This window comes from Amborella trichopoda, chromosome 7 (genome assembly GCF_054954075.1).
Source record: "Amborella trichopoda isolate Santa Cruz 75 chromosome 7, AtrichopodaSantaCruz75HAP2 v2.0, whole genome shotgun sequence".
Lineage (NCBI taxonomy): Eukaryota > Viridiplantae > Streptophyta > Magnoliopsida > Amborellales > Amborellaceae > Amborella > Amborella trichopoda.
In genome coordinates, this window is record NC_142342.1 from 6,235,679 (window position 1) to 6,256,811 (window position 21,133).

Below are 21,133 nucleotides of genomic sequence, written 5' to 3' on the forward strand. Positions count from 1 at the left end.
GCCAAAAGCTGGCTTCAAGGCATTGCACCAAACGATCTTCAATATTATGGTGTATAATTTTCCATTTAAATAGGAGTCTATCGTTGTCGTGTCCTAACTATACTTAGTAAATATCTGATTAAATTATGATTTTTTTCAAAAAATCATGCTTTTCCAAAAAACCATTCAGAGCTTTGAATTTTTCAAGAGATCTTCAAAAAAATCACGTTTTTATAATGGAACCAATATATATTCTTATGTTATCTTTTTGCAAATATAAAAAACTTTTCAAAGAAAAACTTGTATAACTTAATCCATTCTCGTTGTTGATTAAACATCTATGAATTTTGATTTAGAGATAAACACATTAAAAGTATAACTAGATCAGGAATCTAAAGGGTATTAAAAAATAAAAGCAATATATTCCCAAAAAAATACAATCTATCAAAAACAACTCGTGTGTCTTAAAATAACGGGTAGAGTTAAATGAAGAGTAACTGTGCATCTGAGGCGTTTATTTATTTAGAAATTAGTTTTCAATGATTTGGATTTATTTATTTTATTTAAGGTGGGTGTTCAATATTTATGCATTAGAATTAACTTAAATTTTTTGATTTCTTTATTAGTTAATTTCTTATTTTGTGTTGAACCTATATATGACAGTAGATCACGTGAGATTCTATGGGTGTCCTATTTTCATGGAGGAAATCAAATGGGTTAAATGATTTAAGAAAATAAAGATGGGTAGGACGTTGGGTGGGATGTACACTGGTGAGAGAAAATCCTAAAGAATAGATTTATAAGAGAAAATAAGAAAGTTTGAAAAGGGTTATTTAGTTAGGTTATGGGTGAGTTGTGTAGGAGTTGATAAGGTAAAAACATTGGGTTGTACATGAGGTTATGGGTGAGTTGTGGAGGAGTTGATAAAATGAAAAATTTCCTATTTTTATGGGAATTAAGATTTGAGGGGAAGATATGTTCAAAGATGGAGAGAGATTAACTGGGGGAGAGATTGAAAGAAACCAGATTTAATTTCCCATACTTTTTTTACATTACGAACCCTAGGAAAAATCTTTTTTCTTCTAGACTAGGGCAACATTACAAAATGTAAGAGAAAGATTTAATGACAACTAAAGAATTAGGTAACTAGGAGCTCAGGGGGAGCTTTGAATCTTTAGATTTGCTCAATAATTTATTGCTTTCTTTGTGCATGGAGCAGTTTGATTAATTTCACCTTTTTCAAATTTTTTATTGTATCATTGGTTTTCATTACCATCTAAATCAGTAGATAGATGGTGATGGAAAGAGAGTGGAACCAACCTCTTCGGTCATTTTCAGGTGGTCCTACGCTCTCTCAATCAATGTCCCATGTCTATCCCTGTCTCTGTGTTGATCAAGTCCTCTCTCCCTCTGCACATGTCCAAGGTCGAAGGTTTCCCATGAGAAAATAACATGATTCAATTGAGAAAATGTATACAATAAGACTATTTATTTTTCATATAAGGCGGTCACAATCATTATTGACCATTGGACGTGTTGAGGATATACCATTGATTAGGTACAATATCTAAAATAAAACTTCACGAATGTTGTGACACACTTCAATTTATTGGATTTCACATCGAATGATAAAAATAATTGGACCTCCTTATACGAAAATATACACTTAATTGTGGAACTTTCATTAGTTTCTATACCCAATAACGAATAGAACAGTTATTAATTTGCGCATCTTTCCTTAGTTTTCATTTTGATGACAAATAAATATGATTTGTTACTCATTTTCTCTTTTCATTAATAAATAGGAAGTATGACTCGTTGAGTATATGGTATAATCGACCATATCCACCATCTTCTCTAACTTCTTATCAACGATGGCGTTGATAAATTGTAACGCATCAATGTTTTTAAACTCGGCTTGAGCCTCTGACCCAGGCTTGGCGCGAGCATTAGTAACTCAGCCCTGAGTAATGTACAGATTGGGGTGGCTATGGAACGTAGTTGGGTCCGGGTCCCAATCCCTAGACCCAAGTTGATTATGGAGGACTTGGACTTGACCTTAAAGTCAATTTTACATTAAAAACACGTATATTTAACTCGAAAAATAACAAGAGGAACTACATGAACTCGGACTCAGACCTGGACCCGGGGTCAGTTCTACCCGTTGGGTCTTAGGTCCATGGGTCCCAATTGCCACCCCTACCACAAGATTGTTATATTAAAATGAAAATGGAAGTACAAGATTGCTGTATTACAATGAAAATGCAACTTGGCTTTTAAGGTATTTTTGGGTTTTTTAACCTTTTTCATTTGAGTGGTAGCCACTGAACCAATAACATCCCTAATTGAACTCATCTGATTATGAATTGCTTGCTTTTATTCTAAATACATTACCTAAGAACGATATGGATAGTTTGGCCCGAAGCTGAGGCCCATATTGTTGAGAATGGGGTTGGGCTAGAAGAGTATGGGTCAACGGGTATGTGCTAGAAGAGTTGAATGCATCAATTAATAATGGAGCAACATACTGTAGTAAGTGGTAAATACAACCCGTCCTCGGAAAAGTTGATAGAAAAAATATAAATTGTTGAATAAGGTGGTCAGTTTTCAAGAGATGATTTGACGGAATGTTATATATTAATAAATAAATAAATATTGAATAAGTTAGTTTTCAATAAATGATTTGACTTTATAAAAAGTAGAGTATGCGTACATTTTTATTTAAAAAAAAGAAATCATTTGTAAAGATAGTCACCATTATCTCTGGTAATTTCATTTTATTTACACATAATGCTTTAGCCTAATGTTGAGTAAAGTCGAAAGACGTGACGATTTCAAAATAGCAAACTCTGATATCACTGTATCTCATATTCAAAATGTAGATGATACACTTGTTTTTTGTGTTGCAAAGGCAGTGCAGTTGGAAAATATAGCTAGATTTTTAGAGATATGTGAAATGGTTATCAGGATTAAAGTTAATCTTCATAAATCTTCCCTGGTGACCATTAACTGTGAAGAAAATGTGGCAGAAAATCTAGCAAGAGTGGTGGGATGTAAAGTGGGTTCCTTTCCCATATTCTATCTGAGCTTACCAATCACTGATTCTAAATTCCCTAATGCTGTGTGGGATAAGGTTATTGAAAGAGTGCAAGTTAAACTTGATTTATGGAAGTACAAATACCTATCTTTGGGGGGTAAGGTTACGCTGCTGAGATCATGTTTGTCCAATCTTCCAGTGTATTAGATGTCTTTGATTCAAGTTTCTGCCTCGGTAGGGAAAATGATTGCGAAGATGATAAGAGATTTTCTATGGGGTTCATGTGAAAAACATAGAAAATTTCATTTGGTCTGATGGGACAGAGTGTGTACCCCCAAACGTGAAGGTGGTCTGGGCATTCGGAATGTCAGAAAATTTATTAAGGCACTTTTGTGTAAATGGTGGTGGCGTAGTGCCTATTTTAAAGATAATCTTTGGTACCAAGTGCTACTCTCTAAGTATGGGTTGGACAGTTACAATCTATGGCTTGGTGGTGGTAGAGGGAAGGACATTTCTTATATATGGAAAGCCATCTTCAATTGTAGACCCATGATCACAGGATATTTCAAATGGAATGTTAGAAGTGGCCGACATGTTATGTTCCGGCATCATAACTGAATTGGAGAGTTCCCCTTAAAAGTTGCTTTCCCCCATCTTTTCCGTGTGGTCTCTAAACCAAACATGCTTATTGGTGATGCTGTGGAAAGAAGAGGACATGGGATTTCTTGGAATATCAAGTATACAGACGGTTAAATGATGTTATTTTTTCTCAATGGTGTTCTCTGATGAAAATATTGGACAAAGTTTATATTTCACAAGATGCGGAAGATGAGTTAGTCTGGGAGATTGAGAGTGATGGTATTTTCTCAGTTAAGCCGTGCTACAACTTGTTCTTTCATGATCGTTATAGATCGTCCTGCTCTGAAATTTCTCAAATTTGGAAACGGCCAATCCTACATAAGGTACAAGTCTTTATATGGTTAGCGGCACAACATAAAATTTTAACAATAGACAACCTTATGAATAGGGGTAAAATTTTGTCAAATATTTGTTTACTTTGTAAACAAGATGGTGAATCTATTGCACACTTCTTGACTCACTGTCCCGCATTGTGGTTTGCTCCTCCAATGAACTACCTTAAAATCAATTTTGACTGGATAGGTAACCTAGGTCAACTGGCATTGGAGGTGTTATTCGTATTTGTTTTGATAATACTGTCTTATCCTATGCAGGCCCAATAGGTTTGGCAACTGCAAACTTTGCAGAGATGAGTGCTCTACTTAGAGGCTTGCTAACTTTCATACACCGCAACTTGGGCACTACTTGCCTAATTGAGAGAGATCCATTGAATCTAATCAGGTGGTGTAAAAAGACAAAAGTCTTTTCCTTAAGAACTTCGCTCTTGATGGCTACAGATTATGGATGTTGTTGCATCTTTATCTGTTACCTTCTCCCATGTTTTTAGAGCTAATGGGGTTGCTGATGCACTGGTTAAAAAAGGAGTTGATCTTGACTCTCTTACTATTTTGACGATGTAATCTCCTTTTAACCTTTTAATAAAAGCTTTGAACATTGGTAAATAAAAAATAAATAAAAAAGTTCTAGTGCGTATAAAAATCTTGATAACACCATAATAAATTCAAAAAACTTTATAAAAAAAATTCTTTTTTTTCCCTTAGAATTTTGAAAAGAAAACCATTTATTTTAGAATCTCATTCATACCCCTTGGATTGCTAATTCTAAAATACCCTTCACTATACAGTAGTGATAGTTCTGTGACGGGTTATTAAGTTGTGCACCATCACGGTAGTCTTGCAATCGTGATGTGGTTCGCAAAAAAGAGAATTTTGGAAGTTACGAAACAAAAGAACATCACAGTTCTTAAAAGTGCTAAAAAAAAACAAAAAAAATTTCCTGGTTAAACAACATTTCACTTCTTTTGAACTATTATTAAAGAAGGGAAATGTTGTTCTTAAATTTGGAATAAAAAACTTATTAAAAGAAGTCAAAAATTAGTAATCCAAGTACTCAAGTATTAGATCTTTACACTACTAACCCGAAAGCGGTTCCATAAGATTGCCTTTGTGAACAACATGCAAGTTAACATCATCTTAATGTTTTCAGTTCTGAAAAATACTATGGTTTTACATATTTTTTCGCGAGTTTAATGAAGAGAGAGAGGTGGGGTTTTATTCCACATTGAAAACTCGAGCAAGACATGAGTAGCATTTAATACTCTCATATCTTATATTCATACAAGAGAAATTAGAGCGCTTGCACGAAAGACGCGAAGCCTGCACAGGTCCGACACTCTGCACTGCACATTGGTGCAAAGGTGCCTCGCCCTTGTTTCCCTTTTAAAGATGAGAATCAATCCGACTCATGATGATAATCAATCCGACTCGATGAAATTTGTGCAACTTTATTACAAAATGAGATTGTATACTATAAAATCACTTGTACTTGTTACAAGATCACAACTACTCCGCACCATCAGAAGAAGTATAAAATCACTTGTACTTGTTACAAGATCACAACTACTCCGCACCATCAGAAGAAGTCAATTGAACAGCTTGAAGTGTATCATAAAGTTAAAAAATTTCTTTTTAAACTTTGAATCTAACTATGAGATTTTGACTTCCATGTTTTTCAAATAAAAAGATGTTTTTATATAAAATAAAAATATCTCAATACCCCATATTCTTAAATTTCATTTCTTGATAAACCAAAGTTTTAAAAAATATCTTCCAACCCTGACCACATTAAACCTAATTTTTAACCTAAACATATGTGAAAAAAACATTCTCTGTTTTTAAACCCAATCTTTTATCTCTTCACTTATATACTCCAAACTTTTATCTCTCTCTTCTTGTATCTCTCTCTCCTCCCATGTTTCTTTAAACATCTCTCTTTCCAATAATCTCTCATCTCCATAAAACCCTTCTCTCTCTAAAAGTTTGAAAAGATAGCTTTTAGAAAAAACACATCTTTTTAAATTTGTTTGGCCTAAAAGACAAATTTAAATTAACTCCAAAGGTTAAAAAAAATAAAATCTAAAATTTTTATGCCTCAATATATACTCTATTGCGAAATGAAACCTAAAAATAAAAGGAATGAAGATATTTTTCTTTTTATATATTCTTTATGAAACCAATCAATTGTGTAAGGAGGATAAATAATCAAAGTCAGATTCCACCCTAACTTAAATTTTACAATATATTCTTCCCAGTATTAACCAATTGCTGATCCATATTGGCATAGCAGAGCACCAATCTAATACCCAATTTCAGTTTAACAACACTATCAAACAATGTACAATTCATTCACACTCAACCTCCAAATATAAACAATATTCCGAGTAAAACTAAATAATACTTCACATAAAGACCACCATCTATAACACCACCAACATATAAAACATACATACATGACAACTAGACCCACTAACCTGATCTAAATAAACATCTTGTCTAATTTTAGGTACGATCTCACATCCAGTACAGCATTTAAAATTTTTCACAAATTATGTTGAGAAGAAATGAGGTCCAAACTACCTTGCCAAGGCACACCAAATACCTAAATACCCAATGTCCTTGCAACTTACTAAGGTATTCTGGTATTTTTTTCTTGACAAAAAGTTAAAAGACCTTTCTATCACTTCCATGTAGGTGGGGTGGCAACAGGTCGGTTCAAGTCCGGGTCGACCTCTTAACTAGCTTGCACATTGACCCAGACCTGAATCTATAAATTAGAAAATAAAAAATTTATTTTATATTTTATCTAGCATATATATCTTATGCAGTTCACAAGACCACTACCCAACCCACTAAAAGTCCATGCCATGGACATAGACCGGATCAGACCTACATCGAGTCCAAGTCACTTGGATCCAGACCCAGACCTGGTTCAAGTCAACCCAACCCGATTGCCAACCCTATACACCCACGTTGAGAGAGGATGTAAACTACCATCTTATGTTTTCTTACTAAAAAAAAATGTGCACCCCCACAAAGTGAGGATATGCCCCAAAAGTCCCAAATCTCATCTAAAAAGAATTGGAAGACCAAGCCATCCGTCAAGATCAGCGCTCAAATACCTAATTCTGTGTGGTTGATGGGATGTTATCAATCACAATGTAACGGCTAATATTATTTTTTATACAAATCGTATTGACACAAAATTTAAGTCATGTCATTGGGTCACAGCGACAAAAAAAAATATAGAGAAAATATTTTAAATAAATAAAATGACAAAAATACACCTGAAAAGTTTAATAGTAGTTTGGTCTTTTTTTCATTTAGGAATATTTTTTAAGAAAAGTTTTACTAGTTTGGTATTTTTTTCTCATATGAATATTTTTTAAGCTACAATGATGATGATGAAGTGCACCGCAATCGCAATCGGATAATGACCCACTAAATTCCATGTTCATATAATTTGTGATAAAATAATAATAATAAAAAAAAACCTCAGCCATCAAATATACATCAAACAAACAAATACTCACTCACTACATGAATGAAATTACCCCCTACATTAACGAATTATAGTGGCGTATATGAATTCCCGATGCATAGTAGCATAAAGAAAGCAAAACAAAAATTAAGATTGAAGCTGTATACACTATTGATATTAAATCGGCCAAGGTGAAAGCACCCTAATACTTCAAATGTAATTATCAAGATTGGGCAGCCCGATGTGTGCATCTGGTCGGACTACCGCCTGGTGCCTCAACCGAGCTTGTCCAAAGTAAAAACAGATTAGCTAAAAACTCATTCACAATTAATATTTCACCAGTTTTGATAAATCAGAGTTAAAACAGATTCAATAAACAAAATAAAATTGAACAAAATTTTATTTTTTTTATTTTTTTAAAATATTATCCAAAGCTTTGATTTGAATCAAGCCATCAATAGCATATTTGGACAATTCCCCAGTCATGTCAAGTTATATCTATAAAGCAAAGTTACCAATGCACCAGCAATTGAAACGACTTTGATCCAGTCAAAACCAACCCACCCACACATTAACCAATATCCACGGCCACTAAGTGGACCAAACACTAAGAAGACTTTGGCCCAGCCAAAACCAACACAGCCACGCATTGAACTAGTAACAATGGCCACTAACAGGACTTTGGTCAAGTCAAAACCAATCCGCCAACTCATCCGACATAATCATTTAAAAACATTAAATAATAAAAATTTACTAATGAAACCAGTTTTACTGATCTAATAGATCTAAATCAATCAATATTGATTCTAACCACTTCTTAACAAAGCCCACCAAGTTTCTACCATAGGTATTGAGCATCATCCCGGCCGATCCGATAACCAGTCCAGCCTTAATAACTATGATCTATGACAGCACTAAGAAAGTCTGTCAAACAGGAGAATCTAAAACATGGAACCGTTAGGCAGACTTGATTGCTATTCGGAATAGCGATTTTTAAACATTGATCATCCACAATGAAGCACAGACACCATGATAAGCATCCAATTCTCTGAACAAAATTGGACATGTGAAAGCTGATATGCATTGAAAAATTGTAGGGAGGTAGGTCTGCCCTGCCACCTAATCTCTCTATACACAAGGAAAAATCATTAAAAAAAAAAAAAAGATGAGTAACTACTGGCCCAAGTCGAGAACTTACTCGACCTGACGGGGTGCACTGCCCTCTCGCAAATTGACCACCACAATGCTTATATTGTCATCGCTACCCCTTGCCATGGCTATGTTAGTCAACATGGCGGCAGCAGCCTCTACACCCGACCTAGTAGTCTTGCCTCGGTGGTGAGGCCGTCGGTGGGTACCAAGACACTTGCGGACCACCGCGCAGGCCACGTCGTTAGGGACAACATCCCACAAGCCATCGCTTGCTAATATAAGAAACTCATCGTCTTCGCTTCTCTCAGTGCATGTCACTTCCGGATCGGAGATCACATATTGTTTCAAGTATCTGTCACCTATAAGATAAGAAAAAGGTTGTAATTGGTCTGAGGGAACAGGACGGGCAAAATTTCGTATTAGTGTCCTGAAAAAAAAAAAAGAATTCAGTTCCACGTACTACGTGTAAAAGAATCCGGGTGTGATTAATATGTGCCTCCATTCGATCCATCTTTGCTAGTGACATAGACGAATAATACGTAGCAAGTTCGACAGAATGGGAGCTTTGATTTTTTGGTTATGAACAAAAAATTTAGAGGTGGAGGCCAATTTCAATGAGAAAATATTTAAAAGTTTTGGTCAAGGGTTGGAGAAGAGAATAGTGTTACGGGGGCCAGACATAACAAAATAATGTTCCCTGCCATCAAAGGAAACATAAAATAAGAAAGGCAATATATGGAATGAAGAGCCAAAAAGCATTTGAATTTTGAAGTCATTTGGAGTAACTGAACGGTAAACATGTTTCTAAAACAGTGGCGTGTATCATGCTTTGCATAAAAATTCGATGATCCAGAAAACAGTTCTTCTATTCCCAAGCTTAAGAGCTAAATCCCTAATTGTATCAGATGATCATGTATAAAATTTCAATCAACGAAATATGTAAAATATCAGGCTCATGTCCAGCCATCCATTGCCCATCGTCATCAACTGATGATGAACAGTGGATGGTTAATTCACAGCAAACATTATATCAGTTGATGAACAGTGGATGATGAATTCATAGCAAACATTATATGTCTTACATGCAAAACAAATAGACCCTATATTCATAGAGAGGTGAGCAAAGATCACATTCAAAACATAGTAAAAAATTGAATAGAAACCAATACATACCTATTGATCTTGACACGGCAAGGAACCCTCCGACACGATACCCATCCCAAAAAAGAACACGACCACCAGCTGCCTCTATCCTGCGAAGCTCATCCTCGCGCTCTGGCTGTTCAAATACAAACCAGTGAAAATAATATCATCCATCAATAGATCAACAGAAACAGATAACTTATCAACTGGGCGATCTCTCATAACAAATACTAACTAGCAAGCACTAGCAAATACCCTGATAACTCATAATGCCAGCCAAATCTGCACTAAAATTTCAAAACACAACTTACTTCCCTCCCTTTCTCTTGTATGCCATAGGTGCGCACACACTTAAGACACCTCTCTTTCTCATGTATGCCATAGGTGCACACGCACAAATCTGTATATTGTGGTTCTTTTTTTTCCTTTTTTTTCTTTTTTTATTTTTTTTTTTGTGTTATGTGTGGGGTGGGGATGGGGGTTGGGGGGTTTGGGGTGGTTGTGCGGGGGAGAGAGGGGGACATGCCTATATCATGAGTTTGATGGAGTAATAGAAGACCCACAAGAGAGGAAGAAGTTTAAAGAACCCCAATTATGCCTGAATTTGATTGGGCGGTTCTGATATTTGTTTTTTTTTTTTTTTTTGGGTGGGTGGGGGCCACGCGGGGGGGTATCTGCTTGGTTGACCAAGTGTAGCAAATGACTATATTTAAAGGCACACGGCAGAGGTTGTTCAAAAGGAGGGACTTTCAAATCCAAAAACAAGATCAATGCAAAAGAGAGAATACCAGCCTGGCGACCTTTAAATAAAGAAGCCACACAAAGCAGAAGAATAACAAAAGCAATAACAACCATGGTAATAATAGTACTATAAGCGCGTTCAATGTAAAAGCAAAAGTAGAAAAGTAAGTGAAACAGCTGCCAATGTCCACATGCAAGAAACACAGGTGAACCCCACATGCTCAGTCAAATTTGAAGTTACTCACTTAGTATTATTAATGTCATCCCAGGTAAACAGGTCTGAACCCCTTTTATTGAAAGGATCAGACTTTAACTCATCTGGCTTGTACCAATTATGATAAAAAGATCAATTCGTAATTACTCTGGCATGTGTTCCAGAATGTAGTGTGTCCAGCGGATGTATATAAGTGAGTACTTAGGCTTTCAACTTCTAAAGGTGGTACATGTCTTGTGCTCTTGTAACCAAGAATCTCAAGGACAAACTGATGACCTTGTACTCTTGTAACCAAACTCTTTGATAATCTGGATGATTAATATAATACACAAGTATAATCTATCTCTATAATACAAAATAATCGCAATAAAAATCAGCAATTTCAGGAGCAGCAGCTTGAGCGTTGGATCCTTACTTTTTGGGTTGTCATTTACGCAAACTGTGTTTTAAATTATAACAGGATTCAAGGACCATAAATGCCCACTACAACCAAACCAATCTGAAAACTACACTGATGGTGAATGTGAAATGTGCTCTACATTTCTTAACGAGAAATTTGCTTACTAATTATAACAATTGGAAGGACTTTGTTTCAATAACTGAGACAAACTTACCATCTCAAGATGGGCCATGAATATAAAGTGCATGCTTTCCTATAATCCTATATGAAACCACTTGCTTGACATAATCATCTGGTGGCTATTACCCACTAATATAAAAAAAAATCTTATCAACATTATTTACATAAGACCTACTACCTCGCTGAAGGATAGATGGCAATTTAACTAATAGATAGAAGAATGTGTGTTTTGTAGGTGCATGTGCGTGTGTGTGTGTGTGTGTGTGAGAGAGAGAGAGAGAGAGTGAGAGAGAGAGAGAGAGTGAGACAGAGAGAGATGCAATGTCAGGAACTATTACCCTATGATCTGAGGACAGGGGAATGGCCTTGCCACCCCTAGAGAGAACTGCCCTCGAGTCGCCGCAATTAGCTACAACAAGTTGTAAAGGGGTCACAAGGGCAATCACAGCCGTTGATCCTACGTTTCCTGGAGCTATTGTATCATGACAAGACTCACACTGGGACTCCGATTCCACATCATTGCAAACACCACTTCGACAAAGCCCTCCCACGTCAACATCCATCCTTTGAAAACAAGCAGCCATCACTTTGCTCCACTCACCAGCACCAATGGTGAGGCAGTCAATGCCCTTTAGCTCCTCCGCTAAGGCCTCATGAAATCGGTCTTTACAAAACTGGGAAGCCTGTAAAAAGAAAACAAGAGATGTTTAATTTTTCTGTGAATTACTTAGGATATTTGGCTTGTGATAAAAAATAGGAAATGTTTTTTCAAATTTCACATCTCAAGTCCAGTTCCAATATTCAACACCGTAAAAGAAGTAGAAACTAAAGATATAAGATTTAAATGGGTTTATGGGCTTTGGGTTTAACTTTTGTGCGCTTTGTTAATGGCATTGACACTAACCATATTTCGTGGATAAATTTAAAATTTTGACTATCTCACAAATTTTTAAGCAATTGCATATTATAGGATTGTTTTCATAAGATATAATATTTCACAAAAGCAATCAAATTTCACATCAAACTGCTAGGGTGTCTCATTTCACCACAGGGACATAGAGGAAAAATACTCACATGTTATGAACAATTAATGGCACACGCCCAACATCCAATTTCATCTATGGTGGCAAGTTGACTATGACCTTTTTGTACCTAAGGTTACCTGCCCTTTCGCAAGCTTGCCCGTTTCTATAATTTGATAATTTGGGCCTTGATTTTGGATTTTGGGGTTTTTAGGCTTTGTCAAAAATCTGGACATAATGTGTATATTTTCAGTTAAAGATAGAATCTTGTTAGTAGGGATATTTCGACAAGTTCATTTGGAAAATTTTCAAATTGTTTTCTTCTTCCTTCTTTTTTTTAATGGCGGTGGGGATGGGGAGAGGTGGGGAGGGCGGGGTATGGGGAGGGGTGAGGAAGAGGAGGAAGAAAAGGTGAAAATAATGGAAAGGGGAAAAACAAGGGAACTATACAAAATAGAAGGGAATACAAAGATCTCTGATTTTTATGCAGCATAGGCAGATTCTTTTCATGTAAACACAGGTACATAACAAGGCAGAGAAAGAACCCAATCTAATTTAAATTTTAAACTAAACCATAGATTTCCAGTTCCAAGTCTTGTAGCAATATTAGAAGTCCAAGATTCACCATGCAAGCACATTTGGTAACTACACAAAAGAACATTACCATTCACCAATAGTGAATGAATACGAAATTCAATAAACAGAGTTCAAGGTACATCAGTGAGCCCACCGATTCAAATGCGGTCTCCTCAAAAAATCCATCTTAGAGATTGATATTAGAAATATACATTTTATTAGGGCCTAAGTGGATGACAATTCATTCTATCTGGAAAAGATTTACCTCATCGAAATTAATATAATCTGAATAATGATATTTTCTTAGTTGTTGGAGTACTTTACTTATCTAGTATTATGTATAACATTATTTAAAGAACAATTGTTTCATGTGGGCTGGACCGCATTTCTACAATATGCAGTCCAGAGGTATAAAGCATCCATCCTAAAGATGGATGCAAATAGGTGGTCCATCTAAAAACAATTGTAACCAACGGTCCAAATGTTTTCTTAATATAATTATTCTTTCTAGTTTTCAAAATTTATTTATTTTTTCATATTCATGATCTCCATGTTACAGATTATATATTTTCTAAAAATTAGGATCAAATTATATTTAAAAAACATATTTATTGCCAAGCCGACATTTCTACTATATGCGGGCTGGCCACATATGCTAACTGCGTCCTTATTTAAATATTCCAAATTTTCACCTTATCAACTTTTTTAGCTATATCCGGTGAAGAACAAGTTATTTTCATCAAATTAATTTGAATAAACTAAAAGCAGCAGCTTTTCAAAAAGACATCTATATGCATAGTTGTTTGTAAGTTTGCATAAAATAACTTTATGACAAGCATTGCCCAACAAATTAATTTGTTATCCAGATTAACTTTATTAAACCTGCGAGTTATCTGAGATACTGAGTATATCCAAACAAGCCCTTAAAGTCAACCCCATGAATCTAAGAGAAAGGATTTTGAACCATGGTTTTTGGACCATTTATTTTATCTCTTCACAGTTCATTAGATTTGCAATCTGCCCTAATTTTTAACGGCCTAACTCAAGGATCCATTGGGTAATGCATCTATGGTGATTTATGGTGTGTTTAGTTCCCTAGTACAAATTGCTATAATGAATTCCGGGAGGGAACTACATTTGAACAAGAATATTTCTGTCTTTTTCAATGTTACATTTGGTTAAGATTTCATTAGCAAAATTATTGGACTTGGAGTAATTATAGTAATTATCCAAGACTCGTGACAAGACCTTTTTTACTGTGACAATACCATTTTTACTAGAAATCTTTAACGAAAAACAAAATGGAAAAATTTACATGAAGTGTCAACCTTATACAGCAGAAATCCTATAAAAGCAGGGTACACCACAAAACTCCAAAAAGGTTATTTCAACACCGAAAAACTGAACGATTAATCATCTCAACCTCGAGACGCATAAATATGCAAAACAAAAAAGATTTCAAGTCCTAAAAATATTGAATCATATAATACATTATTTAGACCATCCCAATTTTAAAATTTACAGTACTTACTGTTCCATTCGATCTACACCATTTTTGGAGCTTCAAATTCTATAATAAGAACTACATTATTTATTAAGCTTTAAATTTCATATTTAGGGTGAGTAAACTCTTATTTCATCTCAAGAGCTTCTTATACCAAAACTAAGATTACTAAGATTTAGAGATGTCTTACTTTATTTGTTTGTAGTTCACACCCTATACAATCTGCACCCTAAAAAGATTTGGAAAAGAAAGTTTATGAAGTATCAAGCTCACCAGGTTGGAACAAGGGGCACCTCAAAAGTCCATTGTGAAAGGTCGTTCCAACCTTGAATAAAAAAAGAAAACGAAAATAGAAAACCCCAAAATGATTACCTCAGCATCTAGATGTGTTGGTTCAAAAAATAAAAAAAATCCCAACAATGAAAATAGCGCATCTTGTAACACATCATCTAAACCGGTCACCCTCAAAATTTTCAAGTATTCATATATCAAAATCTGTACTTAAATTTTACAAAGACGTAACAAATTTTCATACAGGATTTCCAAAATCTGCATCTTTCATTGCATCTTTCATAAGGGAATAGAGGCCCAATACACGTTTTTTAAATGGTTAGTTGTTTTCTAAGGTGTCACAACGTCTACCGCCACAACCCGAACCCCTTTCGCAAGATGCACCCACTTCTATGGTATAAGGTACACACCTTACATATGTGCATCTGGAACACACAAGTTTGAAGTCCCATTTTTTTTGGGGTAGGTCAGCTTTCAGATTGGAAGACCTCCACAGCATAAGGTGGTTTCAAACGGTAAAACAACCCAGAGAGAAGTGAAACATGTAATAAAGAAAGAGTTGGGGAGTTTCATGGACATTTAGAGAGAATAGGAGGGCTGCTTTGGTCACCCCCCCATAACCCAAAAGTTCAAAGTTCAGAAGATTAGAGAAAGAAACACTGCTATAGAGAGAGTGAGTGAGTGATTTCAAGAGAGAGAGAGCACCTGTGAGCCACCGTGGCCATCATATACAGCAAAGTAATGAAGGGGAACCGCATGCATGCACGACTCCTCGACCACATATACAGTGTGAAAACCAGGCATCACTGTAACAACATCCTCCATCTCTCTCCTCCTCCCTATCACTGATACACAACCAGACTTTGGGCTCCAAGATGAGGAAGAAGTTAGAGAAGATGAACCCTCGCAAAACATTATCACGCCACCTTCTATCTCCTCTTTCAATCCCACTTTCTCTCTCTCCCCCTCTTCGCCTTCCTCAGAAGCCCAATTCTCCTTTGATCTATCCATGAAACTATCCTCGCATACGCTCTCAGCCTCGCTACGGTGGTTCCTCTTCTTCATGGTTCCGTCGGTGTCTGAGCAGGTCAAGAGCTTGAGGCGTCGGATCTCTAGTCTCCTTCTGCGAGCAGTGAGAGAAGGGTTTTCGTCCAAGAAGTTGCAGGAACTACAATGAGCATCTGGTGTAGCCGTTAAAGCTTCCATTGATTGCATTCGTTTCCGGCAATTGGTTCTATAACCTCAAACAGAGTTAATAAACTGTAAAATGCGTGAAGATCCTTGATATTCAAATCAAGAACTTCAGTAAATTTTCTTGAACTTCTTCTGAACCTTGCAGTACTGAAAAATACCTGAAATTTCAGAGGAAAAAAGATTCATTTAGAAATTAGAATATAGGTAATGATATAGAGGGAGTAATGAAAAAAATAAAAAACATAATAAACCATTTGGAAAATAATTTCTAAAGACAGCATACGTCATAAAAACAGATTGCGACTAAAAGACAGACGAAATTTTATAAAAAAGCTTTAAACAGGAGATCAAAAGAGAAAATTTGCCGAATCAACAATATCCAAAAAATTTGAAAATTTACCGGAAAACGTTTTAAGAAACCTCTCTAGAGAACTTCGGAGCTCGAAAACCACCTTCAATGATCTGTAATAGCTATAAAATATCTTTTTTTAAAAAATAGAGCTCCTTGCTCACCCTAAAAACGAGCAAAGCACCTATAAAATAACAAAAATGAAATAATTCCTAAAATAGATCAAACTTCCTCCAAAGTCGAAACCATAGATTTTCCAAAACTTCAAACAAATTCGATTTTAAAAGCTCATTCTCCAGTTCCTTGTTCATTGCCCTGAAACCTAAAATAGTCAAAAAAATAAAAAAACCCACTTTCAAAATAGAAAAAAAGAAATATCTCTGCAAACTTCACCTTAGCCTAAAGAGAAAGAATTATTCCGTTCTCGAAACGTTGTCCTAAAAATTACCAGAAAGCGAAGCCCTAGCTCACCAGCTCCAAGTCTTTTATCTCAGTTCAATGACTTTCCAAATAGAACAAAGGGCACTCCCTTTAGAGCTTCCTCGAGATACAAAGGACTGGCCGTTGATCAAAAACAAAAGGACGAGAAGGAGAAGAAGAAGAAGAAGAAGAAGCGTAAATGTGCAATTTGAGCTTTTGATGAAGAAACCTTCCATAAATGAAAAGCTTTCACCAGGCTTTCCACTACAAACTATTGCCCCAAGACCTTCCTTATATGGAGACCCATGGCCTCGGCTCTCTCTCTTTTGCTCCTCCCCTCTCTCTCTCACTTACTCCTTTCTATCTCTGCAAAAACCTTCCAAAAATGGAAACCTTGGTTGCAGAAGAAAGGGCAAATTAATGGAAAAATCCCAGGCATTACAATTCGATGAAAACACGGAAAGTGGAAGAAAGCTCTGCTCTGCTCCCTCTTTAATGAAAACCTTCGGGAGGAGAGAGAGAGAATGACTGTGTTACCCTCAACATTTTCCATATGGCAAAGAAATCCAGATCTTTTGACACTTGGACACGCCCAGCTGAAAAAGTGCATGGACAGGACTGCCCTTGTCTACCTCTCCCATTTTGTTATATGCTTTTAATACTAGAAAAAGAAAAGCTTAACTATGGAGTATGAGAAATTGTTTTGGAAAATTGTTTCATGCCGGTTGGACCGCATTTCTATATATATGAGATCCAAAAGTATAAAGTATTCATCTTTAAGATAGATGTAAAATATGTGTTTCATTTAAAAATAGTTAAAACTAATGGTCTAAATATTTTTTTAATAAAATTATTATTTTTTCATATTCATTATCTTCATATTAGATATTACATATCCTTAAAGATTAAGTCAAAAAATCCATCTCAAAATTAGATTTATTAAGGAGCCCACAATTCTACATTTGTGGGCTTCTCCCGCGAGCTAACTATGTCTTTTTACTTTTTGTACAAAGTCACAACTATTCTCCCTCATGTAATGGAATTCATAGATAAACCCCCGCATGAGCATGCATTAGAGGTTCAAGATCATAAAATGGATGTGACAAGAGTTTTATGGTGACCGCCAAGCAAGCACAACCCTCCTCCTTTTGGGCTTGGGATTGGCATGACCATCCTGGGACTAACTATAGCAGAGTTATTGTCAATGAGATTCTATTAACTAGAATATGTATTTACCAAAAAAGTTTAGCCCAAGGGTGATTCTATGTCAGACCTAAAAGTTTGTATACATAGCAAAATTGAAAGGGTGTGGTTTTTATAAGGTTGCAAGTTTAAACAATCCAATTAAGGTTTACCTCCAAATTTTATAATAACATATAATTTTGGTGTAATTAGTTCTTAGATTATTTAAAAATTTATTTTCAAATCAATTATAAAATTTTATATTTTACAAATGATTAAAATCAAGTAGATCTATAACATTTGAAAATCTTGAAAATTGACGGTCTAGATAATGTGTTAGAAGATGCATTATTTATGGGACTCGAAATATGTTTTTTTTTCATATTCATACATCTCGATATCAAGATGATTAATTATAGGGTGTTTCAACATTAAAACAACATTTTCTTATGGAGTTTTAAGGTGCATCTTTAGTTCCACATTTTAAGGTTGTAACTTTATATAAACTTTTTTTCAAATTTAAATACACAAAATGTGAGCTTAATGTCCAAAAAACCAAAAAAAAATTTCAAGTACTATATATATAGGCTCTAAGTAGTATACAAATGCAAGCCAAAAGATACTCTACTCCCTCATGGGGTGTATTATTTATTTACTCCTCCACGTAAAACTCCACTTAAAATTAATTTTAGGACCCCAAATTTTTATAATATAACCCTTTTAATATATAATTTAATAATCTAAATAAAAAAATTTCTTAACGTACTCTCTAAGCACTTGAACCGTCCAATTTTTGGAAAGTAAGAGCCAAGTGTTAGAAAACTCAAATATCCAAGTTTTTTTTTTTTTGACAATAATCATATAATGATTCTCAGGTTTCAAAAATTTTATATTGAAAAAAAATCTCCCAAGCAGTCATGTCATTGAGGTAGTAGAAATAACTACGCTTCCGAAAGAGTATAGTATATATCAATGGTTTAAAAACCAGATCGGTGACCCGGATCGGGCTTTTCAAAAATCGATCCGGATCGGCGAATCGGCGATCCGGATCGAAATCGGGTGAATCGGTCAGAATAAAGCTTCAAAAAAATCCGAAAAATTTATTAAAATTCATTATAAATATTGGTTTTTAGGAATTTAATAAAAAATGAGGGTACTCCATTAAGAATTTTCATGTTTTTGAATGAATATGCGAATATTGATATGTTCTTTCCCTGCATGAACCGCCATTCAGCATTTAATTTACAGTATTTCGTGCTCATCCCTACACTGTTGCTGTTGGGACTCGATATGTGAATAATATGGCTGGGATAGGGTGGCCTCAGAATCATCATCTCTCTCGTTTTCTCTTTGAATAATATGGATTAAAAAATAATAATAATAAATTTTCAAAAAAATTCTATCATGGATTACAAAAAAAAATTCGATCATGGATTAAACAAAAAAAATCACAAATTTTCAAAAAATTCAATCATGGATTACATAAAATTCGATCATGGATTACATAAAATTCGATCATGGATTACATAAAATTCGATCATGGATTACATAAAATTCGATCATGGATTACAAAAAAAAACAAACAAAAAAAACAAAAAATTCAATCGTGGATTACAAAAAAAGAAAAAAATAGTTCGATCATGGATTACAAAAAATTCAATCATGGATTACAAAAAACTCTATCATGGGTTACAAAAAAAGCAAAAAACAAAAAATTCAATCATGGATTAAAAAAAAACAAACAAACATTTCGATCATGGATTACAAAAAAAAAACAAACATTTCGATCATATATTACAAAACATTCGATCATGGATTACAAAAAATTCTATCATGGGTTACAAAAAATTCTATCATGGGTTACAAAAAAAAAAAAAAAAACAAAAAAATCGATCATGGATTACAAGAAAAGAAAACAAACATTTCGATCATGGATTACAAAAAATTCTATTATGGGTTACAAAAAACCAAAAAATTCGATCATGGATTACAAAAAAATCTATCGGGATTACCAAAAAAAAAAAAAAAAAAAAAAAAAAAAAAAAAAAAAAAAAAAAAAAAAAAAAAAAAAAAAAAAAAAAAAAAAAATCCTTACGGAATCGCCGATTCACTGTTCGGACTAGCCGATTCCGTACAGTGAATCGGCGATTCGCTGTACAGAATCATCCGGTTCTCTCTAGAACCGGACGATTTCCGATTTTTGGGCGATTCGGTTCCTTTTTCACTATTTCCGAGTCGAACCGGGCGAGTCCGGTTCGACTCGGCGTTTTTTAAAACGCTGGTATATATGTTAAGAATATAAAATACAAACATTTTAAAAAACATTTAGCTAAATTTCTCAAGAGGCAAAAAGGCATATTTGTCATTTCACTTTATTGAGGGCTTATGTTCGTTTCATATATTCGTTGGTCCTACTAGAATACTTAGAAAACAATGGGGCATTTTAGTCATTCTACGTTTTTCAATCCCACCAAAGCCACTTTCCCGCTACACAGGTTTTTTCGTTCCTTCCCCCACCAAAACTTCCCTTATCGTCTAAAACGAATCTGGACCGTACAGATGAGCTGGCCGTGACATCCAACGGCAAATGGTCCGACAGCGCAACTCCTTCCGTCAACCGCTTTTCAGCCGATCAAACACGTGTCCCGCGTCACTTCTCCAGACGACTCAACTAGCGATCTTCACCGTCCGTTTGTGCCTCCTACCACGCGGCACGAAGGGACAGGCGATTGACGGCAGATTTCCATAGAGAATCTGACCCGTTGGATGAGACGCGCCACATTCAACACTTGTTGTGCCTAGATCGGTGGCCGCATGCCGGAACACGTTGATAATTTACAGGTGGAATTTGGAGCTAACGTGGAGGGATCTAGGCCGTTGAGACGAGCTCGTACTTGGAAGGTCCAACTCATGAGGAGTCATAGCTCGTTTGAATTTTACTTTTTGAACTTTTTTTAATTTCATTGATGTGAGATTGTGAATCAATGAAAATGACAATGCTGCCCCTTGTTTATCTAAAATTGTGGGAACCACTTGAGAATCAGTAGATGATTATTTTTAAATAAAAGTTTTAACTTTTTAACCTTCTTATAGTATTATTTTTTGGACCCAGTTTATATGCGGCAAAAAGTGAATGTATTTATGAGATAGATTTTTGAAAAATTTACATATACATATGATATATTTTGTGTTATTACGGATGTATCGAATAGTTTATATTATTATATCTCTGTCCGTTTTTTACTTTTCATAACGTAAAATTTTAAAAAAGACGACTTTAACTTTTTCCACATG

General features: G+C 35.1%; 2 protein-coding genes across 4 annotated transcripts; one reads left to right on the top strand and one right to left on the bottom strand.

Annotated features, from left to right (window-relative positions):
* Positions 1–2,782: 2,782 nt before the first annotated feature.
* LOC148781214 (uncharacterized) lies at positions 2,783–4,554 on the top strand. The gene is made up of 3 exons (XM_088872715.1): positions 2,783–3,173; positions 4,249–4,375; positions 4,482–4,554. Exons 1-3 carry the CDS (start codon positions 2,783–2,785, stop codon positions 4,552–4,554), a joined length of 591 nt encoding a protein of 196 aa, XP_088728841.1.
* A 3,975-nt stretch (positions 4,555–8,529) lies between these two features.
* On the bottom strand, positions 8,530–17,201 carry LOC18444235 (putative protein phosphatase 2C 8). Of its 3 annotated transcripts, none has more exons than XM_006854410.4 (5): positions 16,631–17,201; positions 15,400–16,046; positions 11,640–11,984; positions 9,797–9,902; positions 8,530–8,982 (listed from the first exon to the last, which is right to left on the bottom strand). In XM_006854410.4, the coding sequence occupies exons 2-5, from the start codon at positions 15,907–15,909 to the stop codon at positions 8,666–8,668; spliced, it is 1,278 nt and encodes a 425-aa protein (XP_006854472.2). In that variant the 5' UTR covers positions 15,910–16,046; positions 16,631–17,201; the 3' UTR covers positions 8,530–8,665. The 3 variants fall into 3 exon arrangements, with proteins under 3 accessions (XP_006854472.2, XP_020529255.1, XP_020529256.1); XM_020673596.2 differs by having other exon boundaries at positions 16,686–17,195; XM_020673597.2 differs by having other exon boundaries at positions 16,709–17,185.
* Positions 17,202–21,133: the final 3,932 nt, after the last annotated feature.

What these genes read in the sequence shown, in the direction of transcription:
- LOC148781214 (XM_088872715.1), top strand. Translation starts at nt 2,783, where the DNA reads ATGTTGAGTAAAGTCGAAAGACGTGACGATTTCAAAATAGCAAACTCT. An exon ending in CAAATACCTATCTTTGGGGG is followed by an intron (nt 3,174 to 4,248) that starts GTAAGGTTACGC and finishes TATCCTATGCAG; the next exon opens with GCCCAATAGGTTTGGCAACT. An exon ending in GATCCATTGAATCTAATCAG is followed by an intron (nt 4,376 to 4,481) that starts GTGGTGTAAAAA and finishes CCATGTTTTTAG; the next exon opens with AGCTAATGGGGTTGCTGATG.
- LOC18444235 (XM_006854410.4), bottom strand. Translation starts at nt 15,909, where the DNA reads ATGCAATCAATGGAAGCTTTAACGGCTACACCAGATGCTCATTGTAGT. An exon ending in ATGGCCACGGTGGCTCACAG is followed by an intron (nt 11,985 to 15,399) that starts GTGCTCTCTCTC and finishes TTCTTTTTACAG; the next exon opens with GCTTCCCAGTTTTGTAAAGA. An exon ending in CCCTGTCCTCAGATCATAGG is followed by an intron (nt 9,903 to 11,639) that starts GTAATAGTTCCT and finishes GTATTTGAACAG; the next exon opens with CCAGAGCGCGAGGATGAGCT.